Source organism: Rhopalosiphum padi, chromosome 4, assembly GCF_020882245.1.
Source record: "Rhopalosiphum padi isolate XX-2018 chromosome 4, ASM2088224v1, whole genome shotgun sequence".
Taxonomy (NCBI): Eukaryota; Metazoa; Arthropoda; class Insecta; order Hemiptera; family Aphididae; genus Rhopalosiphum; species Rhopalosiphum padi.
The window spans coordinates 50,361,744-50,373,665 of NC_083600.1; the positions used below are offsets into that span (position 1 = coordinate 50,361,744).

At 28.5% G+C, this 11,922-nt stretch overlaps 1 protein-coding gene across 1 annotated transcript; it reads right to left on the reverse strand.

The window, feature by feature from the left end:
* Positions 1 to 8,238: 8,238 nt before the first annotated feature.
* On the reverse strand, positions 8,239 to 10,395 carry LOC132930135 (apolipoprotein D-like). The gene is made up of 5 exons (XM_060995822.1): positions 10,152 to 10,395; positions 9,154 to 9,284; positions 8,982 to 9,073; positions 8,700 to 8,792; positions 8,239 to 8,580 (listed from the first exon to the last, which is right to left on the reverse strand). Exons 1-5 carry the CDS (start codon positions 10,275 to 10,277, stop codon positions 8,384 to 8,386), a joined length of 639 nt encoding a protein of 212 aa, XP_060851805.1. The 5' UTR covers positions 10,278 to 10,395; the 3' UTR covers positions 8,239 to 8,383.
* Positions 10,396 to 11,922: the final 1,527 nt, after the last annotated feature.

Below are 11,922 nucleotides of genomic sequence, written 5' to 3' on the forward strand. Positions count from 1 at the left end.
TTATTTCTGAGTGGATCTATGAATTTATTTGAAATTTAAATTCTGTGAATTTTAATTTTAATTCTTTTTTTGTGTAAAAATATATTTTATACTAGATAAAATACTTCAATTTTTAACTCAAATATATTTTCTAGTATAAAATTAAATTTAATTAGTAAATTAAATAAAAAACAAAAATTTTTAGAAAAATGTTCGTCAAAATGTATTTTGATATTTTGTTATTCAAAAATGAATAACTGCAAATGCATATTTGAAATCTTTACCAAATTTCATATTAGAATTTTCTATACATGATATATTTATCATAAGTCATAACTATTTAAGCTGTTGATCAACACTTGAAATTTTCTTATTTTTCTCTCTTTAAATGTTAATAAAAATGATAAACTTCTTGAAAAATCTTGAAAATATAACACAACACTTCTTATAAATTGTTAATATTGGAGTAAACAAAATAGCTAAGTGTCAATATCTATACTAATTTTTTATTATTGTATTTATTTAGACGTGTTGAGTGATGATAATTACATCAGTGTAGTTGAAAATCGTAAACTATTTTAACAAATTTAAATAAGATTTAAGAAATAGTTTATAAGAATTATTAAATAAATTGAATGTAATCTCACAAATATTTTCTATAAACGCCTACATTTTAAATGTTGAAAAAATTGAATATTCACACTTAAAATAATAAATTTTATTCAAATGATTCGTTTTTTATGTTTTAATTTAAAAGTAATTAATCGTAGAAACATAAAAAGTTTAACTGTTACTTAAATTATTGTTTTTATACCCAATAAATGTTTCAAAATACTTATACTAATTTTAAGATATTTATAAAAAATCCTTTCATCCCTTCTAACAACTTTTTAATATAGTGTCAGTTACTAAGAAGATTTGTTGTATGTTCATTTTTTCTAAGAAATCATTTTCATAATCTAATTTTGAATATTTTTTTTCAAAATTTTAACTTTAAATGCATAGAAAGAAAAAACTTGGCTATGTATTAAATGTATAACATTTTAAACTTATGTAGGATTTTATTAAATTTTTTACATTATTTAAAAGTCAAAATATTTTGAATATGTTATCTTATAAGAAAATAGTGAAAAAAAATAATATCCACGGTGACTTATTCGTTTTCCATTGATAAAAATTAAAAAAATTATTTTTGTATAAAAAATAAAAATTCCCATTTTTCCTGATTGTTTTTTTTTTGTTTTTCGTAATAATTAAAAATGATAGCGAGTATTATTTTATATTAAATCTACCGAAGGTAACAATTAAGTTATTTTTCTTACCTTAAAAGATATTGAAATTATCTGAAAATTACGGCATTATTTTAATATAAAATATGACAAAACAATTTAAAAAATAATTCAATACAATTAATGTAATTTTGTTTAGAATTGAAAATTATTTAACAGATCAAATTCAATAATACTTAATACAGTGATATTCTACATAATTAAATGGAATTAAAAACTATAAAAATATCTTTAAACTTTCATTGTAATTATAAGCAAACAATTATTATTGTTTCATAATTACATTAATTCTTAAAATTCATCTTATATTAATATGTTATAAATTTAAAAATAAGAAATGACCATAAAATTTAACATTTTATCAATATTATTTTCGATTGCATTAACCAGAAATTATATAATAATAAACCAAATTCTCTATTTGATTTAATTTACTCATTTTCTAAGTAAATAAAAAATGTATTGAGAGAATGAGTGTCTGTACATACAGGATGTGTTAAAATTGTTAAAAGGATCGTCTTGATATACCTATAATATTTTATAAATAGGTTGATGATCTTTATACTCTTCTTTTGTCTGTACCAATTATTTTGTAGTATATTCTACCGTGTGCACCACAATATATATATATATATATATAAATATAAATATGCTTTTCATGGAAAATATTAAATTTTATAACACATTTTTGAATAATAGGCATTTTATAATATAATAATTGTGTACGTTAATACATTAAAAAGTAGGTATTTCAATTTTTTTCGAAAATCAGAATATCGTCGGAAAGCTGTATAATATTTGTTATATTTTATCATTTATAGTCACCATCTACTCACCATTGTTTAGAATACTTTACTTACAAGTGACGAAACAATATATGATGATAATACATGTCTAATGATAAACTTTTGGTTTTTTCTCAATTATTTTGTCTATTCATAAATGTATATATATATATATATATAATTATAATAATTTAACCGTACATCATTATTCATCTAGTGGTTATGACATGTCATCTTAACAATATACCACCATTAATAGACTAAGGTTAAATAGCATAATTTAAAAAAAAATAGTCGAATTAGGAGAGAAATGGTGAATACTGAATATTATATAGATTAGGTCTTGTAGATTTTAATTTTCAAGGATCACTTGCTCGATGTATAAAACGATTAAAATATTCTCCTTTAGTGATTAAAACATTTTATCGATTAGACTGACAATGTAAAATATTTTTAATTATGTTGCAATTAATTACGTGAGCTTTGATCAAAAATAAAAATAAACAAGTTCTGCAATAATTGATTTTAGTTATATGTATATTTTTTTTCTCCGATTTTTATTATTTTTACGAGCACTTTATTGTAATCTTTTATTAGTTTAGTTTTTTTTAAATGTTCTTATTTTTGTTTTGTTGGTGGTAGTTTTTATGTTCTGATCTCGTCGAAATGTTTGTTCAAGATCGATTTTTTTCTAATACGCCTTTTACTTACTATACTTTACTTATATATTTCTTTGAAAATATTATGTATTCTATTTCCTTTGTAAATGTAATATTTGCGCTCAAAATAATACAATCTCAGTGTACATTTTTTGTACTTTAAACTTTTTATTTGTTTTGATGAAGTTCCGAACTTCAACCAATTTTAATATATATTTTGTAGCAAAACGCGTGACTAAATTCAGATAATTGATTTCTAATAAAAAAAAAAAATGTTCGAGGTCGCATGCGTGTATGGACCATCTGGGAATTATTTATTGGTAATGTTTTAATCACGGTTATAGCCTAATTTCTCGCAATATTTTGTGGTGTATAACAATCTTTAAAACTGCATTGATTGAGTCCCAGCTACGCTACTGCACACACAATGTTATAATATGATATAATCACAAGATAGGAAATAAAGTTACAACCAACATAATTTTATAAATTTATTTCCGTTCATATATAAATGTATCAAATAATTCTTTATCGTTAAGTGTATTAGCTTAAAAAACTAGGTCATTATCCAACAATTGCATTGCCATTGAAATAAAATTAATATGCTTAACTATGAACAAACAGTATTAAATTATAGAATTTATGAAACATACATTTTTTTGTTATTATATTACATTTCGTTTTATTTTTTATACTTCGACATCGTTGTCGGTTTTGAAAAAGCTGCGAATTCAGTGTGTGTTTTGTTCCCCGGAATTTTCTTTCATTGTTGAAGGATGATTGAAAATTGTTACAGCAGTGAATAGTGGACAATGTAAGACTATGTGTTTTATTGTGAAGGGTTCGTCGCGTTGGCTGCAGAAAAGTTGTTTTTCGATTTGTATTATGTGCATATGACGTGTAAGGTTGGTGTATCCGATTTTTGTTCTTGTGGTGTAATATGCGAACGAATAGAATGATTCGGCTGTGTTTGGCTGTGTATTTATTTTATTTTTTTGTTTCATTGAACTTATTAATGATTATTAGTGTTTCATCCAAAGAGTTAAAATAATTATATTTTTATGATTATATAAAACTATCATTTTTAATGTATCAATGTTCTTTATCTTACATTGATTACGTAATTATGTTTGGCGAAAGAATTGTGATCGCTTACTCAACATAATAAATTGCAAGACGATATGTTTGACATATATATATGTATATTATCTTATATTATTTTGACGTTTGTGATGCCTACTTATCTTTGATAGAAATATTGTGAAACAGTTATTTTTGATTAGAAACAAACGGTTATAACAAATTCCGATGTTTTTTACTTTGGTTAACGCCGCAAAAAATAATTATAAGTACGATGCACATTTACGATTCGTGGATAATAATATTATTAATAAACTATATTATAAGGTACATGAAATATTAATTAATTTGACTTAACTTTTATATTCCAGATAAATTGTAATTTTAAAATTATTATAATAATAACAGGTATTGAGGTATATATATAAATTAAGATTTTACTTCTTACAAACTATAACTGATCGCAAAGTTTGCAAAATCAACGTGCATTATTACTTTTAGTATTGAAGTTCTGAGTTTTCAACATTGGTTAACTATAATATATTATCAGATAATCAATACGTAATTAAATTGAAATAATTTATTACTATGTACGCTAAAGTTTAAAAGTTCCCATCCCTCCCCAAATTGAAACACGGTGCCCATAAACTTGACTTGTAAACCATTGTGCAGCGTGCCATCTTTCCACCTCATTATTAGCAGGTAGTTCCGTGCCAAAGTTTTCTTGAAGTTCTACAATTTTAATCATACTTTGAAATTTTGAATATTATACCATAAAATTGTCTTTGGAATAGCCCAATATGAATATTATAATGGTGTCTGCAAACATTCAAAATTTGTTTATGGCACAACTTTTTCCAATCAAAATTCACTATTTCATTAACTCATAATATATAAAAGTCAAAAGACTACCTAACTTATAAAAATATTTATTATCATAATTTCTAGTGATAAAAATAAGTTAACATTTGGCAATTATTATAAGGCGTTCAATATAGGCAATTTCAGGACAAAATATTATGAAAACAAAAATTAAATTTTTATAAATTTTATCATAAAACCTATAGCTCTTCTAACTTCATTATTAAACATAACCCAATTATAAATATCTTTGCTCACTTCAATTACGTCATCTAACATCGTTAACTATTATCTTATCTAATTATTTATTTTATGAGTTACCTATATTTCTTGTATAATTTATAATATTATATATAAATACACGGATCTTATCTAATTGTATTATGAAACTATTATAATACATATATAGTGCATATGAAATATATTTTTGTTTTGTTAGGACTAATAATTTATTTTATAATCTAGATTAATAGTGTATACTGTTTATAATTATTGTGGAACTGTAATAGTATAACTAAAACTTAAGTAATAAAAAAAAAATGTTAATTAATATATTTAAATATATGTTTAATGAAATGTGATCCATAGTAAGTTATCAGTACACAATGATTTTACAAATTAAAATTAGGATTAAAATGTATTAAGACAATAAATTCGTATTATGCTAATAATTATTTATATACATAATATTATGTATTGCATAACTGCATAAGTCGTATGTACAAGTTATTTGTAATTTTATTGAAAATTCCGTTCACCATTAGATCCAGATGACTAGATATCATTAAAAAAAATTGGTTACCATTAATAATAATTAGATTGAAGGTACATTATATTTAACACCGACTCCCCAAATTTAAAACTCGTAAAAATATTGTATCAATAATTTGTACATCGTTTATATGATATATAATATAATGCAATTTGTGTTTTAAAATTTACCGAACGAATTTGTATACTTATCAACAATTTACAATATTATATCAAATTACTAATTTCTATTTCCATGCATGCTATGTGTCGTAAGGGCTATTTTATTGATTGATAAATCTTTTACATCGTATATCCTAATTATGCGCATTATTTTAAATATTGACGTTTATTTTTCTTGTTTAAAATTATAATTAAAAAGTTGTGTTATATTTTTGCAAAGTTTGTTTTGCGTAGTTTATGCGGTAATAATGGTGAAATGTTGATTAAAAAAAAAAACAGTTGTAAGATCGGATATATCTGCAAGTTTGTGAAATCGCATTATCAGTTTTTTTGTTATTTCGTATGAGTACACAGCTATACGTAAATTACAATGTTAATTAATACCAAGGATATAACGAGACTAATAATTGGATGGTTTTTTTTCTTGCGAATAGAATATTGTAATTTAGTCTCGCAACTTGGCATCCGTGTTGTTTTTCAACGGTATAATAATAATAATAATAATAATAATATGCGAATATAGCACTCCCGTGGGTATGTAAATACTAACTCGGAATATTGGATTAATTATTATGTAGAGTTACGATTTGTTTCCAAGTGGACAACGAGCAAAAACTGTTGTTTAATAACTTCAGCAAAGTATGATACATATGTATTATACACGGTGCTCACCATTTCACCAAGCATGATAGTCAGTGATCGTTCTCATATTTCCCTATAATACTTAACTTATTAAAATTCTGAATTTTGAATTATTTAAATTTTAAGTACTAATACTAAAGATACATCTTATAAACCATATTTGTATATACTTATAAATATATACATCTCGAAGAGTATCCTGTAGCAAAGTTTTTTTCCAAATTAGAACCTATATTTTTTATCATAAATAATTGTTAAGAAAATTGTTGATGTACGAATACATAAAAAAAAACTAATAGTTAATAGTACTGTGTTATTAAACTGTATAAAATACTAGGTAAGTATTTATTATAGTCTCGCATAGACATAATAGATAAATATAATATGAGAGTTGTAATGATTTGATAACAATTATATTGATTTTTTCAAATTTTATCATTTTTAAACATTCCCGGATGTTTGTAGGCCCTATATAGACATATATTACATCAAATATTTTATATTCTATGTAAAACCAATATTATGGAATATTATTCATGTCACATAAAGTGAAATAATACCTCATAAACTGCTGGTTTTAATTTTAATTTATATGCGTCTATTTTTTCAAAAATACCGTCTAAAGTAATATAATTTACACGAAAAATGTTCTGACCTGAAAAAACTGTATCGTCACAGGTTTATACTGCTCGAGTAAAGATATACAACTTTATTGAATATATTTTGGTATTTACTATTTTAGTTCCAAAGTGTATTATATAAAAATACTAAAATTCAGAATTTGAATAAATACATTATAAAAATAATAAAAGCGCATGCTTGGCGAACCATCCGATATAATATGCATAAAACACGGTATGGCTTACCGTTGGTTCTCGCGTTGGTTATCATCGATAAAATGTGAAAATGCGGTGAGCCACCCTGTATACGTACAAAAAATAATAGTTATAGTGGCGCCAGTTATTATATTATTATGTGCATACTGTCGAGGAAACTATTTCAATCGTATCTGAGATCTAGAAGACGTCTGCGAGTCGCAAAGACAATGAGAAAGACGAGAACGATGACCCACCGCCCACGCATTGATGATTACGACCAGCACGTGAGTGTTACATTATCATTTTACTATGTATTGAAGTTACGGCGTATAGTATAGCTGTTTGTAAATTGAAAATTCTGTATAAAACGTTTAACCCGCGAAAAAAAATTGTCGTTTTAATGTACACGTTTTTGGTTTGTCGAACATCGTGACAGGAATATAATTGTTATCAATTATTATTATCGTGTGCAAATAATATTGTCATTAGTTTTCGTTGTCCCCGCATATCTGCCCTTCGCCAAGAACAAATACCCGGACCCGATATTATAATAAAAACGATTTAATTCCGGTAACAATTTTATTCATGAGATCATCGTGTGAAACGCTCGTGTGCATAATGTTATTATGATTGTGTGTTATAAAAGTATTTATTATTTTAATCGACGGCGGATGAACGGGATACATGAAATCGTTTTGTGGGTCTGTAAATGTGTGTAATAGTGTTGTGTTAGTTTAATATTTAAAGTGTTTATGAGGCAAAAAGAGTGTAAAATGTTTTGTCGCATTGTCGTCGTGATGTTTTTTTTTTATCATTTTCTACTATAATTGTTATTCGCATTTATTTGGCTTGTATATAGAATAATATGTTTTAAGCGTAATATTATGTCATATTGTTATTATATATAATAATTAAATGAACAGACGAATAATAGGAGGTATTCGATAGTCGCGATAGTATTATTCGTCGGCTGAAACTAGTTCAGTAGCACAGCTCGTCTGATCATAAGATTGTAGAGACGGCGTTTCGACAGCCAATTCTTTTTACACCACTAATAATGAAACAAGGCATTAAGTGCTTTTGTACAATCCGAAATACCATATGCGCGCGACGTCTATCATAATATATGACGATGGCATTATAATAGGTATATACGACGCAATGAGGCGTGATAATAAAATTGAACAACCTATTTCGTCGCTTAAAATCTATGTATATTTGTTTTTATCATTTCGTGATATCGTCGAATAAATATAAATAAATAAATAATGATCGTATTCTTAATAATAATAAATAATTGTCTGATCTTTGTACTGCTGTCGAATAGAAGCACGTGTTCAGTTCAAGCTCCTCCTCCTTCTCCATTTGTTCTCGTTGGTGGTCTCATTGGGTGCAGCTTCGGCGATGGCACAGCTGTTCTGGTCTGTCTTGCGGAAGTAGCTCTTGCTCAACTTGTATTTGTCCAACACGCCGTAGGCCTTTTGCATGACGGTACCCGGAGCCAACTTTTCACGGGTCATGATCCAGGCGTTCTCTGCGAACATCAACATACACAAGTGCACATTATATTACATGAGTATACACATCCGATTTACGTCCGATTGTGAGGACGCGTAAGAGCGATAAGTGATCAAATAATTATCAAGTACTCACGTGTGTTGGCCACTCCGTAAGACGAGCAAGACCAGACGACCGCGAAGGAATCGTAGTCGGTTTCCAAAATCATTTGTTCGGTGGAGTAAGAGACTGTAAAGTATAAACAAAGTTAACGCCGGTTATTAACGCGATAATGTAAAACGAAACCGTCAATAGTTTCAGATTACAAACGAAATCAATATCGTCAAAAGCAAAAGGTCTCTCTTTTTTATGTATTTATATACATATATATATATATATATAACGCGGTTTGAACATAAAATAATAACATATATTTACTTGGCAATGTCGTGTATTTGACGTTCATTTTGGATTCGGCTCCTTTGACGATCAATCTGATTTCACCGTCCAATACGCGTTTCACTCCGGTGCTAAGAAAACAAAAAGCAAAATGTCACATTATTTTTATATTAATATGTCAACAGCAGGCGTTGGAAATTGTTTTACATACAATCTGTTCATGATTTCGTTGGAGACGAGGTATCTACCATCGACGGCCTTTGTGTAGTTGGTTTTCACGCAACGGGTTCCGATTTCAAAGATGTTGACGTAGTGTTCGGCTTCGTACCATGTTCCCAAGTACTATGGAAAATATAAATCGTGATTAATTCATATTAATATATTAAAATTGTTTTATTGCTAATTTTTTTTTTTCCTATATTTTGTGTATTCAAATAAATGATCGAAAAAACTAATTTGCCTAAGCAATAAAAAATCATAAAAAAAATACATAATTTTGGAATTCGTTTTAAATTGAGTAAATAGTAAATTATTTTTAAATCGTTTTTCATAACATAATAATGGGAAATATTTTTTCAAACATACTATGATATAATAATATTCATCAATTAACGTCAAAAAAAAATTATCATTTAAAACACCTTTTTTCACTAACACAAACGAAAAAAAAAAGCTTGAACTATAAAATGAAGTCCTTAGCTTTAAAATGAAAAGTCTCTATTCATCGATTTTTTTTTTTTTTTAGTTAAACATCATTTGTATACAGTGCCATTAGCCTTATAGCCTTTTCTCTTTGACGTGAGATGAGAATAATAATAATATTATATTATTATAATATAAAACCCTTAGCGTGCCAATACTTCTGCGATACGAAAAAAAATTATGATTGGCAACTTAAGAAATATTACTACATATTCCCTTTGTAATGGAAGATATACAATCCTTTCAAAAATATAACCAAAAACTCAGAAACCAGTCGCTAATAGTCACGACAAATACTAATGAATTATCATAGTCATCATTGTACTTTACGGTAAAATTAACGGAATATCAGCTATAATGAGATATGATAGAAGTATCACGAGTATATTTCTAGCATCGATTTTAGTCTATCAAAACCGGGGACATTGATTATATCGGCCCGAGACTGCTACCGATACCGGAAATCGTCGGTGATTAAACTACTACGAGACCAGAACGCGCACTTACTCTGTTCATGTCGAAGTCTGGTTGCGAATCGAAATCCGGACATCCACCGATGGCGGGCACTTGGCAGGACACCATGGCGACCGAAGTGCACACCAACAGCACAACCAATTTCGTGTTGAACATCATCGTCGTCTTCGTGCGGCGTTCGTTGCGGAAACTAAAAAATCCTGTGCACCGTCGTTGCAGTCGATCTGTTGCGTAGGTACGTCCGGTTTGGCGTACAAGACGAATGTGATGCCAGTCTGTGGACCGGTGGTCTTTTTATATCCGACGGACGCTCGCACGCGCTCGTCTGGAAAGTCCGGTGTGCGTGTTTGTGTGTGTGTATGTACGAGTGTGAGTATGTAAATTTTTAAACTTCACCGCGTCGCCGTTGTTATTATTATTATTATTATTATTATTATTAGAACGATATATCAAATATCTTTTTCTGTCGTGTGAGAACGAAAAGCAGAAACGGTAATCTACATTCGGACGTGAAAAATTCAGTTCGGATCTGTCTATACTGCTCTTGTCGTAGTGCCCCGGGGGAGCGGTGGTGGTCTTCTACCGGGGGGGCTTTTCGGGCGAGCGGGCGAGGTTTAACCCGCTGCAGGATCCCGGCTGCTACGTCCATCGCGCACGACGACGACGACGACGACAACGACAACGTGGGGGCGGTCGACGAACTCCATTGGCCTGGAGACCGGTTTCCAGCGCATAAAGGCACATTATACCGAATACACGTTATACATATACATAATATATTAATTATATATATATATATTATGAAGTGCGAGTGTGAGTGCGTGTGCGCTGGTGAAACCCCTCACGCGAGCTGCTCGCCTAGCCGATATATATTATGTCTCCGCGTGACCCCATAACGGATTCCGGGTAACGGGACCGCGTGGATTTACGATCTAGTGCTTATTGTGGCGTTCTACAAACAGGGTTTCCACCAGCGGCCCACACGTATCATTTATTTTTATTTTTATTTTTTACGTTTCCTTTGTCGTCGTCCAACCGCGTTATACATACGCTTATTGCGCCTATTTTTATCACAGATGTAATAAGACCAGATACTGTCGACGGGCGAGTGTGCGGTTTGTTTGATCTATACAATATTTTTGTTTATACGAAAATTAATATTTTATTTGGTTTACGAATCGTGTCATTACGATGTTATTCGATCGATTTTCAATAATAATTCAACCGTGTAATAAATAACACGGTTATAGCTGCGCGTATAGGCCACGTATAGAGAGTAACGAGAACTTTGAGCGATTGTTTTACATTTTTAATTTTTTGTTAAATAAATTTGATCGTTGTGATTTGTGACCATAATTGATATTTTTGGATGGTTTTAAGCTTTATTTTACTTTTAATAAACCAGTGGAACCTGATGCAATATCACAAGGCGACGTTACACGAACAACAATAATAGCCCCCTAACTTACTTTGCAGTAAAAATAAAAATTACAAAATTGTCATTTCAAATATTATATTTACTCAATAAATCCCACGAGCGATATGTAGAGATCGAATATTATCATTAGTAAAAACCAAATTTGATTTTTTTAAAGTTTATTAGAAATGTATTTTTCTTTTAGTTAGTGGACATGATAATATGTTGAAATTATATTTCACAGTCTTCTTAGCTTATTTCATATATTATTATAACAATAAATTCTTCATTCCATAACATTTAACCAACAATCGGAAAGCTTTGATTGTATATAAAATGGTTAATGAATAAGGAAAAAATATCTATACGCATAAATCGGTCTAATCG

Coding starts and splice junctions, on each gene's coding strand:
- LOC132930135 (XM_060995822.1), bottom strand. CDS start 10,277: ATGATGTTCAACACGAAATTGGTTGTGCTGTTGGTGTGCACTTCGGTC. Junction 9,285..10,151: donor CAGACTTCGACATGAACAGA/GTAAGTGCGCGT, acceptor TATTTTCCATAG/TACTTGGGAACATGGTACGA. Junction 9,074..9,153: donor AACGAAATCATGAACAGATT/GTATGTAAAACA, acceptor TTGTTTTCTTAG/CACCGGAGTGAAACGCGTAT.